Below are 21128 nucleotides of genomic sequence, written 5' to 3' on the forward strand. Positions count from 1 at the left end.
AAACTCTGTCAGCTCCACCAGCAGCTCCATCACTACAAACTCAGCTTCTGCAGCAAATCAGTCAAGTTTCACACAAACTAACAATCAGGAGGAAATATGAAGCATCAGTGATTATTGATTATACTGTCAGATTCCAGGACCTGGAATTAAACATTAAAAACATTCTAGTCAGGAATTTTTCTTTTTTTCTAAAAACAAAACAAAAACAATCAGTGAATTTCTAGATGGCGCTGCAGATGCAGCCTCGACTCTTATGTGTTTTCCTGTTTTCTCCCTGCAGCCTCTTCTCCATGACAGCAGCTCTGAACCATCAGGACTGATCTCTGGTCAGTTTCTCTGATCCAAACAACAACAAAAATGAAAACAAATTTATTTTCCAATACAAGATCAAAATGGTCTCACACTGCAGAAAGCTTTCGTTTGAGGCTGCTCCATAGTTGACGCTGTACCGTAAAAGATCAAGAATTCGTTTGGCAAATGCTTTTGACAGATTGACAGATTTGCTTCCTTATGAACACAGTTTGGCGCGTTAATGTAATTTCAAAACAGTTCCTGTATCGGTCACGTGACTTGCTGAAACCAATACGCGCACCGACACGGGTTTTGGTCTATGGGCTTGACACATGTGCCAAAGCATCAGTGTTGCCGGACCCATCACTAGATATTGTTTATTTACCTGAATATTTAAGTTTTACCGTTAATTAATAGCCTGTTTATTCATGTGCGCATTTAAGAGCTACACAACGTGGGTTTTTTGTGTCATGTTTATTTAGAACGGAATGTTTGTGTAACCTTCATTATTGTATTTAGTTTAGTAAGTGTGATATTATTTCAGTCGTTTATTATTCAGACACTGATGCCATTTATTTTTTATATTTTCTACAACCACACAGTACATCAAATAAAGACTGAACAGCAAGAGCAGATGTGCGACTGGTTTCTTTGGGGTTCTGACCGTTTCATCACAGTGATCTAGCATTTCCATCAGCAAGTTACAGTCCTATCTTTTACTATCCAACCATCTATCTATCCATCAATCTTTATCCTGTTAACATCCTTGGTGACAAACATGTTGGGATATTTCAGCCTGACCTTCAGCTTCTCTGCTGGGATTAAAATCTCTAGAACTGCTGCTGATCAGCTGAGAAAAGAATGAAGAACTTTATTATCTCTGCTGCTTCATCAAAGTTACTCTCAGGACACAAACAACCACTGTAGAGGTCAGAAATCCGAGTCTTGAAAAACGGATTTTACTCTGATCTGTGTTGCTGCTTTTTAACCAATTGAGTTCATTTGAAACAATATATGTTTCTGTTGCTCTAATACTTAGTATTTCAGTGATTCTTGAGAATAGGGACAAAATAGGTTTTAATTTTCCCATATTTTTTTTAAATTATTTCTCAACCTTATGTATGCAAATATGACAAATAATGTTTAGGAAATGTAAAGATGCCAAGGTGCAGGCTCCCAGTTGCAATTTTTTATTTTTTTATTACATTTTTAATCGACCTGACCCAGAACTTTGTCATCACCATCTGACAAAAATAAATATAAAATGATTTTTAAAATACCCCATTAGTGGTATTTTTATTCATTTTACAGACAAATGCTTCTCAAGAAACAAAAGAAATATTATTTAAAAAAACAACAAAAAGTGCATCTGACGGAGTCGACACAGAACTGAAGGTGGTGACAAACTAGTGAGTAAAATGAAAAACTTGATACATGTGAAGTAATGCAATTTATGTAAAATGTATTAAAATGAATTAATTGCACAATNAGAGGAATAAAAGTCTTTACCATGAAGATCCTCAGAGTGGATCAGTAGAATATCAGCCAGACGTCTGCAGTTTAGTGGCAATAAAACTTTCACATCACAAACATCAGCAATAAACTAAAACATGGTAACTTACCATAATTGTTGTAGTTTACATTCTGGACTCTGGAGGAAACCACAGAGCTCCTTCACTCCAGAATCTTTCAGGTCTTTGTTCCTGCTCAGGTTCAGTTCAGTCAGATGTGAGGGGTTAAAGTTCAGAGCTGAGGCCAGAGAAGAACAGCTGATCCCTGACAACCTGCAGTTAAACAAACTGAATAAAGAATAAAAGATGTGAGCTGAAGCCAACAGGATGCAGGTTAACCAGTCCAACAGAACCAGTTAAAGAGTCTCATGACTATTAATGCCAACAAGCTGCTGCTTCAATAAAGACCTGCTGACTTCAGCTCTTAAACTCTGTCAGCTCCACCAGCAGCTCCATCACTACAAACTCAGCTTCTGCAGCAAATCAGTCAAGTTTCACACAAACTAACAATCAGGAGGAAANTCTCGTCAACTTTTACCGACAGGTTTCGAGAGATTCGAGCATTTAGAAAGAAAATGCTAATCTTGTTTGGGTCGACGTATTTGTGTGAGAAGACATTCTCGGTCATGAACTTAAATAAGAGCCGTGTCAGGACACGGCTAACGGACTCTCACTTACAATCAATCCATCAAATTTTATTTGTATAGCACATTTCAGCAGCAAGACTTGTGCACATCTTGTGCATCAATACCCAGCCCCGGCTCCAGACGAGTTTAACAGGGGGGGCATGGACTTATTTTGGGGGGGCAAAATGAATCTACGTAGCTGAACATAGACAACATCAGTAGCCTACAGGCTACTTGTTAACAAGCTTAACGTGCTGTATTGTTATTAGCTAGTCATCTTTTAGCTAACATTACCTGCATCTAACAGCTTTACTCAACTCAGTTGGTTAGTTTGAGGGAAAAATTGTGCAAAGTTCTTTGCGTTTTGCTGCCATGATTCTAATCTGAGCAGTTCAGGAAGGAGACCAACAGCAGCAGGTCTCCTTCGCTGCAGCACAGGTGTAAACCCAGCGTGAGCGTCTTAGCTTTCATGTTGCATTTAAAGGCGCCTGGGAAAAACAGCTTACGACGTGTTAACAATGGATTAAACAGTTTTAACTGATGAAAAAAGTGACAGAGGACACAGATATGGGAAGTGCGGAAGCTCCCACTGTATCAAATCGATATAGGAATAACAGAGAGTTGGCCACTCTGAGGTAAAAACAACAAGCAGCTTCCAGTCCAGGGGAGGCACAGCTGTCTCTGTGGGTGGGCAATGGCCCCCAAAGCCCCCCAAACCCACAGGGCCTGCACTGGACTCTGGCTTTCTGTGTCTAACCTCGTTTCTTCTGTTCTCAGCTGCTGCTGCACTGAGAAGGTCTGCAGCTGCATCAACCTCCCAGATCTGCATCAAAGCTTTTCCATCTACTTCCCTCTGAATCCGTCCCTCAGTCAGTTTCCTCTCTGGATGTTCCTCCGACTTCCTGCTGCTTCTATTCGCTGCAGGCTGAGCCGTCATCACTGCTGCTGTTTCCAGACTCTGAACGTCTGATGACAGAAAATCTACAAAGTCTGGACTCTGGTCTGTCCCAAAACCAGACTGCAGTCTGTCCAATGAGGAACCCAGAAAAACGCCATTCAAGCCTCAACATTTAGAGCTGAAACTGTGAAATATTCCTCTGACCTGAGTCCTAAACCAACAGCAGCCATTGTAATCTAAACATTTAATGAAAATTCATCAGAAACTGATCAGATTATTGGGATCCAACCATGTGGACAGACTGATGACTGTGTGAAACTTAACATGTTTGGCTGATGGGCCTGAGAACAATGGAACTAAATATCCTCCATATCTCATAAATTATTATTCATAGAAAGTTGAATGGAAGGAAAAACTGTGGTGGGAAGATGTGCAACAGGGACAACTGATAGGATTGTCCAGCAGAACCCATTCCAGAACCTGGAGGAGCTTCAGGTCAGAACATCTGGATCCACTACAGAACCTGAGCTACAGGAATCAGACTGGGTCTGACCAGAACCAGAACCAGGCTGGTGCTCAGTTTATCTTTAGATGAAAGTAAAGTTTTGATTTAATTTGAAAATCAAAGTCCAAGGTGTTAAAGTGAGAAAAAATGAAACAAAGTTCAATAATCTGAAAGTCTGAAATAAAAAGTAATTCATGTACAGGATAAATAAGTTTTAGAAATTATATTCTGATATCTTGATAAGTTGTTTTTGAATACCAGAAAAAAAAATTTAGTGAATGATTTTATTGTACAAGAAGAGAAAACAAACCTCAAACTGTTCACTTTGCAGACTGGATTCTCCAGAATCTCACAAATGTTCTTCAGTCCAGAGACTCCAAGGGTTCTGCTATTATTTATGTCTATCTCACTTATTTCTGGTCCAATCAGATGAGTGTTGGACTTCAGAGCTGAAGCCACAATTTCACATTCACCCTCTGAGAGTTTACCGCCACCAAGTCTGTGATGAGAGAAGAAATAAAGTCAGTTCTAATTAAATCAAATAAACAGATAAAAAAAAAAAAAGTGATGTCATCATTTGTCGTCTTTGATGGAACTGATGGTTTTGATCTTTTTTCAAAATCTCTTTCTCACTATTTATTCAATGTCATGCTGTTTTTATTTGAATTATGTAAAGCACTTTGAAATGTGCTATACAAATAAAATTTGATTGATACTTTTACCATTTATTGACGGATTATATCTGCTGTGTTTTTGTATTTCTGCAAGATGTGTTTTTCCAGTTATAGTGAGAAAAATTGAGAAACAAAATTAAACAATCTGAAAGTCTGAAATAAAAACTAATTTATTTACAAGGTACAAAAGTCTTAGAAATTATATTCTGATATCTTGAGTTATTTTTGAATACCAGAATATATATTTTTAATCTAAAGTGTATTAAGATTTTAGTGACTGATTTTATTGTACAAGTAGAGAAAACAAACCTCAAACTCTTCACTTTGCAGACTGGATTCTCCAGAATCTCACAAATGTTCTTCCGTACAGAGACTCCAGAGGTTCCACCTGTCCCTTTATTTATGTTTATCTCACTTATTTCCAGTTCAGTCAGATGAGGATTGGACTTCAGAGCTGAAGCCACAACTTCACATTCAGCCTCTGAGAGATTACAGCCACCAAGTCTGTGATTAAAGAAATAAAGTCAGTTCTAATTAAATCAAATAAACAGATTAAAATAAAACAGTCATCATTTGATGAATTTACTGAGTTTGACGAGACACAGAATCTCTGCAGTTCAGGATTAAACTCAAGGTTAAACTCAGGTTCTAGTTCTGATCATGTCCAACAGTCAACCTGCTTGACAGACATGATAAAAATCTTCAGATTGTTCTGGTCGTCTTTGATGGAACTGATGAAACTTTTTACCATTTATTTACAGATTATATCTGCTGTATTTTTATATTTCTGTGTTTTTCCATTCAAGAAGTTTCCAGATAATGTTTAGATGTTTCTGCAGCTGTGATAGTATAAGAGACTTGAAGACATCTTGGGTAAAATGCTTATCTGCTAATTGTCTTAAAGGACTGTCATGTGAGTCATGTAGTTTGCTCCCTTGTTTGACCTGCAGCCATGACTAACTGACAAAGAAGAATTAGAAGTTTCTCCTGAAATCCTCATCGGCTTTTTCCTGCCATGAAATCATCCCCTCCAAGAGATGAGGGATGGTTCATGAGGTGGGAGTAAGGATTGTGTTAAATTAAAATGAGGTCGATAACTTTAATTTATCTTGTGATTAATTGATTTATTGTTTATCGCGACAGGTCGCTCAAAGTACCCAGATGTGTTCTTGCTCTGCCCATTTTATCGAGGACGCATCGATGCATCCTTCTGCAGATTTGAGCCAGCAAGATATCCCACAATGAAAAGCGCCACAAGTAGCGGTGAATAGAGAAGGTGAGTACAGAAATGTATTGGACTTTTACCATTATTAATTGCCACAAAAACTCATTTTAATTGGTTTTTAGGCGAGACCTTATACTAAATTGTTTTATTCAGGCAGCTCTTCAGGTGAACAGACTACAGCTCCAGGTTTACTTCCAGCTTCCTAAAAGCTCCCGGAGATTCTCTCCATCCCTCTTCACCGTCTTCTCATCTTGAAAATCATCATCAATTAGATATTGGCAATATTTGCTCTGGATTAGATAGTCTTAGTATCAATTTCCTGGAGTTATTGGTTTATTATCTGCTTGTTTTTTGTTATTAAAACATTCCTATAAAACAGTATTTGTCTCTTTCTATGCTGGCATTTTATTAAAGTATACTTGATTATGATAATAAAGGAAACAAATGTGTTAATCAGTGTTTAGTAGTTATTGTAAAATAATCATCCAGTTGTGTGACAGGAACTCTGGCCAGATGCATCCTTGTGAACTCGGCAAGAAAAGACTTTCAACTGTTCTTGCAGATTTGTACTTGCCAAGAACACAAGAACGTACTTGAGTATTGAGAAATGGTCCTGGACTCACCGAGCCTTTCTGCAGTTCCTCACAGCTGGAATCAGTCTCAGTCGTCCATTCTCTGATGTATTGTACTTTTCCAGGTCCAACTCATCCAGAACTTCCTCTGACATCTGCAGCATGAAGGCCAGCGCTGAACAATGGATCTCAGTGAGTTTCTCTGATCTGTTCTCTGATTTCAGGAACTGTTGGATCCCCTGAAAAGCTGAGAGATCATTCATCTCCACCAGACAGTGGAAAATGTTTATGTGTTTATCAGGGGATGAAAGGTTTCTTTCTTTCTTCAGATTATCTATGATTCTCTGGAAGGTTTTTGGATTGATCTCTGTCTGACCCAGCAGGCCTCCTAGCAGTCTCTGGTTGGACTCCAGAATGAGGCCATGAAGGAAGCGGACAAACAGGTCCAGGTGGCAATTTTTACTGCTGAGGGATTTCTCCATGACTTTCTTCATCAACCCATATAGAGATGTTTGATTGTATGTTTTTCCCATGAACTTCTTCATCACCTCTGAGTTCCTGGTGGTGAAACAGTGGAGCATGTAGACTGCAGCCAGAAACTCCTGGATGGTCAGATGAACAAAGCAGTAGACTGGTGTCTGGAAGATCAGATTCTCTCTTTTGAAGATCTCTGTACAAACTCCTGAGTACACTGAGGCCTCTGTGACATCCAGACCACACTGCTCCAGGTCTTCTTGGTAGAACATGATGTTTCCTTTCTTCAGATGTTCAAACGCCAGTTTCCCCAGCTTCAGAAGAACTTCCCTGTCTGCCTCCATCAGCTCCTGTGAACTTGTCTCATGTCCTCCATGGTACTTGTTCTTCTTCCTCTTTGTCTGGACCAGCAGGAAGTGTGAGTACATGTCAGTCATGGTCTTGGGCAGCTCTCCTCTCTGCTCTGAGGTCAACATGTTCTCCAGAACCGTAGCAGTGATCCAGCAGAAGACTGGGATTCCACACATGATGTGGAGAGTTTTTGATTTCTTGATGTGGGAGATGATTCTGCTGGACAGCTCTTCATCACTGAACCTCCTCCTGAAGTACTCCTCCTTCTGGGCATCGGTGAAGCCTCGTACTTCTGTTACCCTGGTAACACATGAAGGAGGGATCTGATTGGCCGCTGCAGGTCTGGTAGTTATCCAGATAAGAGCCGAGGGAAGCAGCTTCCCCTTGATGAGGTTTATCAGCAGAACGTTGACTGATGATTTCTGTGTGAAGTCAGAAACCAGCTGACTGCTGTTGAAGTCCAGAGAAAGTCTGTTTTCATCCAGGCCATCAAAGATGAAGAGAAGTTTGCATTTAGCCAGCTGCTCTGCTGGGAGCTTCTGGAGTGTTGGGTGGAAAACATGGAGAAGCGAGAGAAGACTGTGGTGCTCATCTCTGATCAGGTTCAGCTCCCTGAACGAAAGCAGAACCACCACACTGACATCTTGGTTCTCCAAGCCCTCTGCCCAGTCCAGAGTGAACTTCTGCACTGAGAAGGTTTTTCCAACACCAGCGACGCCGTTGGTCAGAACCACTCTGATGGCTTCTTGTTGGTCAGGGAAGGATTTAAAGATGTCCTGGCACCTGATTGGAGAGTCATGGAGGTTCTGGATCTGGGAAGCTCTCTCCAGCTGCTTCACCTCATGCTGGGTGTTAACCTCTTCACTCTGTCCCTCTGTGATGTAGAGATCAGTGTAGATCCTGTTGAGGAGGGTTCTACTTTCTGTTTCATCACTTCCTTCAGTCACACATTCACATCTTCTCCTCAGACTGATCTTATGTTCCTCTAGAACCTCCTGCAGAGCAACATCTGCTGAACCACAGAAGACAACCGAAGTAAAAAACATGATTTATTGTAATTTGACTGGAATAAAACCATCTGGGACATTAGGAGGTGTTATCATTATAAGGTCTCTGACTTCACAGGATGTCATGCTAAACAATTAAATCCCTACACAGAACCAGAACATTGTTCTGTCGTCAGACAGCAGATTTCTGTTTTGTGGCCTTTGTCTGTTCACTGTCAGGATCTGATGCACAAAGCAGATCAGATAAATGCTGACAGAAACACAGTCATTAAATGCAGCAGCTTTAAGCAACATCTACTCTTCTGCATCATGTCCTCATTTTGATGTTTCTATCTGACCTTCATCCATGAAAAGCAGCTAAACAGGCAGAGAGACAGAAAAATGTTTTCTCCCAGCATTTCCAGCCTTAATGAAGGGAATCTAGAGGAAATGGTTTAATCCGTCAGAGAAACAGATCATTATATCAGGTAGTATTCACATTTAAAACGGCATTTTGAGTCAAAGACTGAATTGGATGTTTGTAAAGAATAACATGCGACTGATTTAGCCCTTTAGAAGTAAAACACATTGTTACAATTATTACATGATGTATGTTTAATTATATAAACTGTAATTTATTGTCAGAATAAATCAGGGTTTCCTTCTCTCTTTCTGTAAAAGCAGCAGGTTGTTTTCTCCACTTTTTGTTTTCATTCATCAAAATAACCTCCAGTCTAAAGGTGATGTTCAGTTTTAAAGCATTTAGCACAAACAACTGAAACAGATCCATTTTAAATCAAACCCAGCAGGTTATTTGGTTGAACACATTCGATCCATTTACAGCTGGAAACAAATTTAGCTGAAATAATTGATCACAGAAAGACGTTTAACACCTTGAATTTCCAAATCCCATCTAAAGACGTTGAATTGGTTCAGCAGACAACAGAAGGAAGCTCTGATTGGACGTGTTCAGTCTCACCTGGAGCACAGCTGCTCTGATTGGCTGTCAGCGGTCCAGCTCCTGTTCTGGGTCGTTTCCCACACTGGGGGCAGGAGGAGGGTCCACATGGAGCAGACTGGTCCCAGTAGGACCTGATGCACTGTCTGCAGAACCAGTGTCCACAGCTGGTAGAGACCAGATCCACCAGAACCTTCTGACACAAAGCACAGTAGAACGGCTGCTCCTCCTCACCAACCCTGCCCCTCTTCCTCCCTCTGTGAAGACATTTCTTCATCAATTAAACTGTTCACTAAATATGGGTGAAATGATGAAGATGTTCATGAAGGTCCAACACAATCAGTAAAATCATAATTGGAGATATGATCAGTATTTATGGTTTTGGGAATGAGACTCAGCGCTGTCAATCATCCTCATGTAAAGACAATCGTTGATCCGCCTGCATCATTAGCCATGCTAACTAGCATTAGCATTCATGACAGGTTCTAGTGTCAGGAAGAATCTGCAGCATAGCAGATGATAAGTAAAGGAGTGGAAGAGGGGGGTGAGCACCGCCACATGAATGGTGACTGACAGCTCTAAGACCCGCCTCCTGTCTCTGATTGGGTGTTTCTAGATAGAACTGGGAGAAGGCAGAGGAGATCTTTACACAGACTATCAGTCTCATGTCGTCACAACATAGTGACAGTTTTAACAAATATGTAAAAAAAAAAATTATAAAAGTTACATACTACAGCTTCAAAAGTCAAGGGTCAAAGTTGAGTAGATTAGTTGACATGTCGTCCTCCAGGATCCAATGAATGGAACCTGGAGGACCGTTCCTCCATCCTGGACCAATAAGAAGCACTTGGCCTTCTTATGATAATAAAACATTTATTCATCTTGGGAATTCTAACATTGCACAATTAAAGACTTGACTGGGAAAAAAAAAATCTAAACTAAAAAATCTCTCATAAGTTCCAAAATAAAATTATGAACAAATGATGGTCAAAAATTGTTTCTGCCATAATTAGACCTCCTGCTGTGAGGTTACCAGTGACTCCATTTAACAATTCATGATGCCACTCACTGTGACTTTAAGATATTACAAAAAACACATCTAATTATAACAAAGGACTTACTTTTGTTCTGGGATTTATCTACTCCCATTTTACCATTATACTCTGAATTGTTTTATGCACGTGCGGTTTTTAGTGTGTCACACATCCTTGTAACAGACGACTTACCTTTGGTCTGGGAATCCAGGATAATTACTGAAGGCCACAGGAAGATCTATGGATCGGTCATTCCTCGTCGAAACACCGCTGAGTGATGGAGAGACTGCTCTGATCTCCTCTGGATTCATCCTCAGGTTCCACTGAGTCTCCTGCAGTGAAGCCAATCTGAGAGGGAAACGGAGACACTCAGTCACCATGGGATTCACTTCCAGTTCACCCAGTTAGCTGCTCTAGAAACTGGCCAGTAAACCAGGAAGATGATCATCTCCTGGGTTGAACTAAGCATAAGCACTACTTGCTACCTAATATGCTGGGCTTCACTGNTAGCTAATGTGCTAGATTTTACTGGAATCTTTAGTGCTTGCCGATGTGTACGCTACATTCTGGAAGGTTTTGAAACTTCATTTTTCAGGCACCAAAAAGTTTTTATTATGTCTTAAAAACCGCTGTTTTGTTTTTAACTGCTTGGGCTGCTCTTAGTAGAAGTAGAAACCCAAATGGAAATAAACGAATGTGACAAATGTGAATTTTGCATAAAATGTCCCATTTAAAGGGAAATGCTCATCAGGAGGAGCCTGACGTGATTAAATGAAACATGCAATGTTTCACTGATTAATAGTTAGTTTGAGAGAATTTTCATTTTACTCAGTATTGTTCATGTTCTATGAAAATGCTCATATTTCTGATTAACAGACGACTTACTTTTGGTCTGGGAATCCAGGATCATTACTGAAGCCCACAGGAACATCTATGGATCGGTCACTCATAGAAACACCGCTGGGGGATGGAGAGACTGTCCTCTTCTCTGGCTTCCTGCAGTGAAGCCAATCTGAGAGGGAATCAGAGACACTCAGTCACCAAGGGAATCACTTCCAGTTCACCCAGTTAGCTGCTGTAGAAACTGGCCAGTAAAGCAGGAAGACGATCATCTCCTGGGTTGAACTGAACGTAAGCATCGCTGACGTTGCTCACTAACATGATGGGCATAGGGTAGGGGTGGCGTTAGAACCACTGATCCTCCAGAACCACTGGTTCCCACCCATCAACCCGCCTCCCAGGAGCAGAACCGACCCGAGCAGAGCAGTGAAGTAGAACCTGGTTCCCCTTTAACTAGGAGAACAACAGATCTCATCTAGATGTTAAATTATTACATAATAAATCATTTATAGTGAAAACTGAACAATAAATAAACTCTACATTCCTGAATAAACTGCAGTTTGTTTAGTTTTCTGTCCTTAAAGCAGTGGTCCTCAAACTACGGCCCGCGGGCCGGATCCGGCCCGCCTCCACATTTTGTCCGGCCCCTGAACAATACTAGAGAGCATTCAGATTTTTTTTTAATATACTGTATTTTCCGGACTATAAACCCCTTATATGTGGATTTTTCTTCAACCACCAGGGGGCTCTTTAGCAGGAAGTGGATCAAATAGAAGTCAAAATTGGAAATAAAAGAAGAAAGCGCCCATTAAAACAGAATTAGATTTTAATAGGGAATTGAAATTTGAGAATGTTGTTGATCAGTTAAATAGCATTGAGAGAAAAATGAAGATTTTTCGTTCTTTTTAAATAATACTGGGATCATTATGAGAATTTGAGGTATAGATATTAGGATCCAGTAGATGGCAGTAGTGCAACAATAATGGATGCAAGCTCCCATTGAAATCTAAAGAAGAAGACGGCACATATTTTCATTTAGCACATGCTAGTAGCAGACATGAAGGATCAGGACTTTTACTGTTACAGTTATCATTTGGAAACTACCATAATCAGTTCAGTTAAATCTAAACTTGGCAACTTTTTCTTTTTCATCCGTAATAAATGTGACATTCAATTGACCTGTTATTACTCAAATTTTGGGTGTCCGCCCCCCTCTGCTGCTGCTGCATCGTTGTGGAAAACCATTAGCGACAGAATATCTGCGGCTTATATGTGCATGTTTTAAAAAAACAACAACAAAAAAAAAAAAAACTGAGGTTGTGGTTTATAGTCCGGTACGGCTCATAGTTCGGAAATTACGTACTATAATCCTTCCTGGATTTATTCTGTAAAGAACCCAGAGAGGGTTATTTGCTTATTATTTATTTCATTAATGGTGTTATTTATTTTCCTGACTTGTTCTGTGAAGAACCCAGAGAAGGTTATTTGGTTATTATTTATTTCATTAATAGTGTTATTTATTTTCTGACTTTTGTTCTGTGAAGAACCCAGAGAGAGTTATTTAATTGTGCCTTCTGGAAAACAATACATTTTTACATTTAGGCACTCCTGCAATCGTCACACTTTTTCTGTTACAAACTGACTAGGAGAACAACAGATCTCATCTAGATGTTAAATTATTACATAATAAATCATTTATAGTGAAAACTGAACAATAAATAAACTCTACATTCCTGNACTAGGAGAACAACAGATCTCATCTAGATGTTAAATTATTACATAATAAATCATTTATAGTGAAAACTGAACAATAAATAAACTCTACATTCCTGAATAAACTGCAGTTTGTTTAGTTTTCTGTCCTTAAATAGTCGATCTGGTTCAGACACTTTCTGATCCAGAATCTTTTTCCATTAACCAAGATAGTTTTATAGAATAATTTTCCATCCTCTGCATTAATCAGGATGACAATAAATGAGTAGAGATTTAAAGGCTCTGAAGGGAGGAACAACTTTGTTATTCACCAGGAACCTCTGGGTGGAGTTTGGAGAGAAACAGGATAAACCAGTTTTATTTTATCACCATGACTCAGTCAGAACAGATTAAAACTGCACAAAGCCCTGATTTACTTTAACTAGACCAGGGGTCGGTAACCCAAAATGTTGAAAGAGCCATAGTGGACAAAAACAAACAAACAAAAAAATCGATCGGTCACCGATCATAATCTGACCGATTTTCGTGAAAAAGTGCGTGATCGGTGATCATTGGCTCTTGTTGCCGATACCGATCACCTNATGAAATCACATTTCCGTCTCCTCTCGCTAATAGAGATCATATCTGAACAGCAGAAGGTTCTGGGCAGCTCGGTTCTACTTTAGGGTTCGGTCTGTTCTCTCCTCTCCGGTCTGGAAACACAGAAACGCCTAAAAACGGGTCGGAAGCAGTTTGATAGAAAGTTAGAACTCACCGGACCAACTGCTGAAGTCTGCGCCACAAAATGGAGTCCAGAACTGAAGGACACCTCTTGGTGAAATACTTTCAGTTTAATGTGTGAGCATGCGCAGTGTCTACAGGTGAGGCGCACCTGGATGGGCCCCATTTCATAATGAAAATGCAGTTTAGTTCTGGTTTCACTTTGGGTTTCACTCCTGGGTTTTCGGTGTCAGAAACCAGAAAATGATTAAACCTTTGCAGGTGTGTCGAGTTAATTAGCCTATTAGCGTTTGACATAATGAGCATAATGAGTTTACGTTAATTAACGTTTTCATTATCTGTGTGAGCAGGGCCATGCAGAGACCACTACAGGGGCAGGTGCTCAAAAAAAGGGCACATCTAACCGCATTCTAGGACAGAATATTAACACTCAGCTTTCAGAGTTTAATAAACAATGCTAAATTACAAAATTGTGAGATATACAATCAAAGCTAAGGAAAATATCTATATAGAGCATATAACTATGCATATGTAAGACATTTTATTAGTAATTTCTATTTTGTTATAGGAAAGTACTGCAATATTCAAACCCGCAATTTAGCAAGATATGTAAATCAGAGCTAGAGCACCAGACATATTTTGTCTTTACAGAATTACACTATTAAAAATATAAACAAGGGCACAATGCAACCTTTTAGTGTAATCTATGAAACAAAGAGCTGCCTGTTTGCTACACTTGCAGTGGAGATGAAGATGGTCCATTCAGGAAAGCAGAGCTGCATCAAACTTTAACTGCAGTTTGATTGTGGAACTGCAGAGAAAAGAAAAAACAAAAACTAAAGCAAAAACTGAATTGTTGATGCATGTCGCCATGAGGAAAGCCTACTAAGTTTTACTTGTAAAAAAATTTTTTTTAAATTAAAATCACACATTTTTTACTCATGAGGTGAAAAATTTTGCAAAACAAACTTATTTGCGCATGGCAGAAATCTTTTCTTGCTTTTTTAAGTTTTTGTTTGTCACTCAAAGTTTTGCTGTGATTCTCGCATGACGTGGGCAGGGCCCAAAATCGCAGCAAAAGATTTCTGATGTGTGAAAATAAAAGTTTGTTTGGCAAATAAATTTAAGTTCATGAGATAAAAATGAGTAATTTAATTTTTAAAAAAGTTTTTTAAAACAAAACTTGTTTTAAAAAATGAAATCATTACAATTCCAAAAGTTTTGATTACAATTTTATTTTACTCAACTGAGGTTAGTTTTTTTAATTGAAAAATTGGGAATACAAATTAACTTCATACTGCTAACCAGACACTAAACTTAAATTCTGAGTTGAGTTTTTTCCCCTTCATTAATGACACACTTTTATTACATACATTATATGTATCATTGTAGTTCAGGGTGAGCTATTTTTAATTCTAAATTAATATCCTTGTTGGACTTTTATTTAAGTGCTATTCTCCTTCAAGATACATTTACCTAATGCTGGAATGAATGCAATGTACATTATGCAGCAAAGGAAATTAGAAGACATATATCCATTATGAAGATGATCAGTTTTGGACGGCCGATGTGCCATTATTGCATAGGCAATACTGAAGAATGACTGCTGTCATTAACGATACAGAGAAGCTTTCAGTTATCTAGCTTTGCTAGCAAAGTTGTTAGCTAGCAGCTAGCTAATAGCACAACAACAACAGCCTAATGTCTGTATGATAAAAATACTGAATCGATAGATAAGAACAGTTTCTCACCTGGCTGTCTCCTGCTCAGTAGTTCTTCAGAGAAAGGCAGACGCAGAGGCCTGTCAGTGTCTGTTGTATTTCACTACCTCTCTGCTTAAACCGCTACTTCGAGACGAAGCTGAAGTTGGTTTCCAATTCTAGCTTCCAATAGCTAAAGGGCGATTCCACTTAATTTTTCACTACTTTCCGCTACTTTCCGCATCTTTAATCAACTCTAGTTTAAAAACTACTACACCTAGACACTTCAAACCTGGACTACATTATTCTGCTCTAATAGCAGAATATTTAAAACCATGTTTGGGATTTGTGAAACCTTTTTCTGATTTGTGAAAACTCGAAGTTCGATTTTCACCATTTTTGGCACCTCTTTCATTACTAAAACTGCTCTAATTAAAAAACTACAACTCATAGACACTTCAAACCTGGACTAGATTGTTCTGCTCTAATAGCAGAATATTTTAAACCATGTTTGGGATTTGTGAAACCTTTTTCTAATTTGTAAAACTTCAATAAATGTTGATTTTACCACTTTTTTGCATCTGAATCGCCATAGATTTACTCTAATTAAAAAAACTACAACTCCTAGACACTTCAAACCTGGACTAGATTATTCTGCTCTAATAGCTGAATATTTAAAACCATATTAGTGATTTGTGAAACATTTTCCTGATTTATGAAAACTCAATAAAGTTACAGTTCCACCATTTTTTGGCATCTGGATCACACTAAAACTGCTCTAATTAAAAAGCTACAACACCTAGACTCTTCAAACCTGGAATAGATTATTCTGCTATGATAGCAGAATATTTATAACCATTTTTGGGATTTGTGAAACATTTTCCTGATTTGTCAAAACTCAAAGTTCGAAAATCACAATTTTTTTGGCATCTGGATCGCCATAGATTTACTCTAATTAAAAAAACTACAACTCCTAGACACTTCAAACCTGGAATAAAGTATTCTTCTCTTCAAGCTGGATATTTAAAACCATGTTTGTGATTTGTGAAACTTCAATAAAGGCTGATTTCGGACATTTTTTGGATATTGGTCACTCCAGCTCCTAAACTGCAACACCTATACTCTTCAAACCTGGACTATATTGTTGTGCTCTAATAGTAGAATATTATAATCCATGTTTGGAATTTGTGAAACCTTTATGTGATTTGTGAAACTTCACTAAAGATCAGATTACTATTCTTATATGTTCCATGCAGTTTTTTTCAAATTCAATTCTAATTCANGCACAATGCCTGTTTTGTTTAGTTTTCTTCTTGGAAAAAGTTATTAAAAACAAGTTTTTGTCTAAATTAAGGTGAATTCATGGTTCCTTTTTCCACATAATGTAACCGGTAGGGTTTATGATAAAAATAATAATAATAATAATTATGTGATTGGTATCGTATCGGTGATCAGCCATCATGGGTGATCGGTATTGGTATCGGCAGGAAAAAACCTGATCGGCACATCTCTACTTGCTATATTAGCCTATTATCAAAATGACTAAGTGTATACATATTTAGTATTCAAGATTAAATGTGCATTTTCCCTGCAGGGCGTCCTGGACGGAATGACGCACCACTGACTCTGTTGTACGATGGAGCTTTAAGTTTACCTTCCGTTACAATATTAATGTGTTACGTTTTGTTGCATTGATAAAATTAAAGAAGTGCAATAAAGAAATCAGATTTTTGATGTCATTTTTATTATGAAGATTCAAAAGGGTAAGATTTTTCCTTTTGGAACTCAAAAAATCTGCACACAAATGCAGTTTGCATAACGATCGCTCTTTGTAAATAATCACCATAAAGTCTGATTGAAAAAAAAAAAAACGGAACGTGCATAACGTGGCCCTTATCTGGGCGACAGAGTGCAATAAAACACAACCTGCAGTTATAAAAATACAGCAGTAGCCTTTTGAAAAGGTAACGTTTATAAAATTAAATTAATACAGTTTAAGTTTGATTTCTGTGCAAATGCCAAGCAAGTCAGTGAAATAGCAGCATCCTTCACTTTTGACACGCAACCATCCTCGGACCTGAGCAACAAAACACAATAATATCTCTAAGTGTCATTCTAAATATATACTGACAAAAATCACTAATCACTTTATAAAAACAACCACTTTGTTTCTAAATATATGTGCCTATGAGAGGATTTTGCTCTTACGTGCTTAATGTGACTTCTGTTAACGGACATCAGTGGACAGCTTCTCAACATCGGGCATGTAACTAATCTTGACGCGGCAGCTAATGTAGCGCCTTCCTGGAAATGTCTTTCCACATGACCGTATTTTTACCGCCACTTGTTCCCCCTACGCTTTGAACCATACAACTTATAGCGTGGTGCAGCTTTTATATTTACGTTTCCAGTTTTTTTTTTTTGAACAATTTGTAGGTGCAGCTTGAAAGGTGCACTCCATAGTCCGGAAAGTACGGTACTCCTTTTATTATTTGACAACTTCTCGCTACAGAGCAAACGTTCCTTCCGCACTGGCAATGAATGCAAATGATTCGGTCCAAGAATAGTAGAATCTCTCCTCAGTTATTTGTGTCTTTTCCCCTTTGCTTTCCGTGGCCCACCACCACACACCCGTTGGTGTGTTTACAGCCACCTGCCTCGCATCCCGCCCAGCTTAAAGAAACGTGTCACAGGTGATGACGCAAATCTTCGTTGACGGAAATGTTGAAATTTAACATTTTTTCTACACATTTTTATAGCGTTAAAAACTGTAAAGAATGATTGTGTCATATTTGTCCTCCTACAGAACCATATTAAAACAAAAAATACTAGAGATGTGCCGATCAGGTTTTTTCCTCCCGATACCGATCACCCATGAGGGCCGATCACCGATACCGATCACATAATTATTATTATTATTTTTATCATAAACACTACCAGTTACATTATGTGGAAAAAGGAACCATGAATTCACCTTAATTTAGACAAAAACCTGTTTTTAATAACTTTTCAAGAAGAAAACTAAACAAAACAGGCATTCTGCAAATTGTACTGCTATTGATAATACTATCTTTAACAGACTGATAACATATGAAGGCTCTGAAGAGGCTAAATAATGCAAAGAGCCAAATTAAAATCTCTCAACATTGCCAAAAAAAATTCAAGTATAAAACTTAACATTCAAAGGCAAAAACAGAATCCATTACAATAAACAATCCAGAGTTACTGAATGAAAACTTCCTGATAGCATGGCGGCTAGCTGATTACTGCTAGNTCTGGATTCATCCTCAGGTTCCACTGAGTCTCCTGCTGTGAAGCCCATCTGAGAGGGAAACAGAGACACTCAGTCACCATGGGATTCACTTCCAGTTCACCCAGTTAGCTGCTCTAGAAACTGGCCAGTAAAGCAGGAAGATGATCATCTCCTGGGCTGAACTAAACGTAAGCACTGCTTGCTACCCAATATGCTGGAATTCATTGTAGTTGCTAGCTAATGTGCCGAGCACCACTTGCGTTACTCGCTAACGTGATGGGCATTGCTTAAGGTTGCTAGCTCATGTGCTAGGTTTTACTGGAATGTTCAGTGCTTGCTGGTTTGTATGCTACATTCTGGAATGTTTAGAATTGGTTCATTTTCAGACAACAAATTTTCTTTATTATTTCTTAACAACTACTGTTTTTTTGTTTTGAAGTGCTTGAACTGAGTGGACCATGTTCCGTGGCTCCATTGCCGAGGCAGCTCATCAGAGCCGTGGCTGAAAGGTTGTTGGTGCCTGTCGCGGCGGCAACCCTCGAACCTGTTAGTGGACACCTTTGGTGAGGGATGCCGTCAAGCTGAAGAAGGAGTCCTANACCCAGCGTTCTGATGCTAAAAATTAGCATTAATGCTAAAGAAAGCTTCAATGTAGTCAATAACCTGTGGAGAGTCAGAAGCATGTGGACTAAGCTGTACTTGTACCATTCAGTATGTTAAAATTAATGCATAAACTAAAATTTGACAAAATGCTAATGTTAGCATGAAGACTAGTATGTGGGGCATCATTAGCATGTTCTCTGTCATTGACTTACTCCATTCAGTATACTAAACATGGCAAATAATTAAGAAATTTAACAAATAGGTTATTTTAGGTAAAAGGCTAATGCTAATGCGCGCAAAGCAGTGCACTAGTGGGGGGCAGTGGAATCCTAATGTTTGTGCTAATGTTAATGAACTGCCTTGCTGCGCAATAATAAAGATAAATAATAAGATATTCTATTTGGTGTAGAACAATAGGTGCGCAGTGACTGCGTTGCTGTGGGCAGGCCCCAATTAGAGCAGTTCTTGCGTGACCAAGATAAAAAAAAAAAAGTGGTGATATCGCACTTTTTGGAAGTTTCACAAATCAGCAAAAAGCTTCACAAATCCCAAACATTGTTTTACATATTCTGCTATTAATTGAAAATAATCTGATCCAGGTTTGAAGTGTCTAGGTGTTGTAGATTTGGAATTAGACCAGTTTTAGTGTGATCCAGATGCAAAAAAGTGGTAAAATCAACCTTTGTTGAAGTTTCACAAATCGGATAAAAGTTTCACAAATCACAAACATGATTCTAAATATTCTACTATTAGAGCAGAATAATTTAGTTCAAGTTTGAAGAGTCTAGGTCTTGTAGTTTTGGAACTAAAGCAGCTCCTGTGTGATCGAGACAAAATTGCCCTTTTTTGACGTTTCACAAATCAGAAAAAAGTATCACAAACCCCAAACATGGTTCTAAACATTCTATTTGAAGAGAAGAATAATCTATTCCAGGTTTGAAGTGTCTAGCTGTAGTAGTTTTTTAATTAGAGCAGATCTATGGTGATCCAGATGCCAAAAAATGGTCAAAAACTAACTTTATTGAGTTTTCACAAATCAGGAAAAAGTTTCACAAATCACAAACATGATTTGTTTCTTGCTCTAATATTCTGCTATTAGAGCAGACTAATCTATTCAAGGTTTGAAGAGTCTAGGTGTTGTAGTTTTTGTGATCCAGATGACAAAAACTGGTGAAAATTGAACTTCATTGAGTTTTCACAAATCAGATAAAGGTTTCACAAATCCAAAAAATGGTTATAACTATTCTGCTATCATAGCAGAATAATCTATTTCAGGTTTGAAGAGTCTAGGTGTTGTAGTTTTTTAATTAGAGCAGTTTTAGTGTGATCCAGATGCCAAAAAATGGTGGAAATGTAACTTTATTGAGTTTTCATAAATCAGGAAAATGTTTCACAAATCACTAACATGGTTTTAAATATTCAGCTATTAGAGCAGAATAATCTAGTCCAGGTTTGAAGTGTCTAGGAGTTGTAGTTTTTTAAATTAGAGTAAATCTATGGTGATCCAGATGCAAAAAAGTGGTAAAATCAACATTTATTGAAGTTTCACAAATCAGAAAAAGGTTTCACAAATCCCAAACATGGTTTTAAACATTCTGTTATTAGAGAAGAATAATCTAGTCCAGGTTTGAAGTGTCTATCAGTTGTAGTTTTTAATTAGAGCAGTTTTAGTAATGAAAGAGGTGCCAAAATTGTTGAAAATCGAACTTTATTGAGTTTTCACAAATCAGAAAAAGGTTTCACAAATCCCAAACATGGTTTTAAATATTCTGCTCTTAGAGAATAATAATGTAGTCCAGGTTTGAAGTGTCTAGGTGTAGTAGTTTTTAAACTAGAGTTGATTAAAGATGCGGAAAGTAGTGAAAAATTAAGTGGAATAGCCCTTTAGCTATTGGAAACCAACTTCAGTTTTGTTACTCCGAGCTGAAGCAGAAACGATACGAGCAAGTCTACTCCACTTTATTCACCAAAAACTTTTTTCTTAATTCACCAAAGCCTGTTCTGTAATCTCGAGTTGGCTACGTTGAGCTCCGTAGATGCCTTATCTCACTGTGCGAGAGGCAATTTTGCCTTGTGAGTCACGGGCAAAAGATCAAAGGTAACAAGGTGACTGAAGGGCTTATGCTGTTTTTGTTGAAAAATACAAAAAAAAAAAAAACTACATAATTTTAGTACAGGTTATTATGTGTCAGAA

The 21128-nt window shown here is 38.2% G+C and overlaps 1 protein-coding gene and 1 long non-coding RNA gene across 3 annotated transcripts in view; one reads left to right on the top strand and one right to left on the bottom strand.

The window, feature by feature from the left end:
• The window catches only part of LOC103147541 (NACHT, LRR and PYD domains-containing protein 12-like), a 37209-nt gene that overhangs the window by 7711 nt on the left and 8370 nt on the right, over positions 1 to 21128 (bottom strand). Inside the window, exons 2-10 of one of the 2 annotated variants that reach the window (XM_016678501.1) lie at positions 18353 to 18412; positions 10991 to 11092; positions 10298 to 10453; positions 9093 to 9328; positions 6354 to 8139; positions 4815 to 5009; positions 4142 to 4330; positions 1914 to 2090; positions 1400 to 1405 (exon numbers count right to left, since the gene is read on the bottom strand). In XM_016678501.1, the coding sequence (XP_016533987.1) occupies positions 1400 to 1405; positions 1914 to 2090; positions 4142 to 4330; positions 4815 to 5009; positions 6354 to 8139; positions 9093 to 9328; positions 10298 to 10453; positions 10991 to 11092; positions 18353 to 18363 (2858 nt within the window). In that variant the 5' untranslated portion in view covers positions 18364 to 18412. Of the gene's footprint in view, positions 1 to 1399; positions 1406 to 1913; positions 2091 to 4141; positions 4331 to 4814; positions 5010 to 6353; positions 8140 to 9092; positions 9329 to 10297; positions 10454 to 10990; positions 11093 to 13412; positions 13438 to 18352; positions 18413 to 21128 lie in introns of those variants that run through there. The other variant, XM_007565934.2, reaches the window with a different exon arrangement.
• Positions 8506 to 16924, top strand: LOC107837872 (uncharacterized). Its single transcript, XR_001663925.1, has 3 exons — positions 8506 to 8517; positions 8996 to 8997; positions 16847 to 16924. It is a non-coding gene; the product is annotated as an uncharacterized LOC107837872 (long non-coding RNA).

Source organism: Poecilia formosa, unplaced genomic scaffold, assembly GCF_000485575.1.
Source record: "Poecilia formosa unplaced genomic scaffold, Poecilia_formosa-5.1.2 Scaffold184, whole genome shotgun sequence".
NCBI classification, from domain to species: domain Eukaryota; kingdom Metazoa; phylum Chordata; class Actinopteri; order Cyprinodontiformes; family Poeciliidae; genus Poecilia; species Poecilia formosa.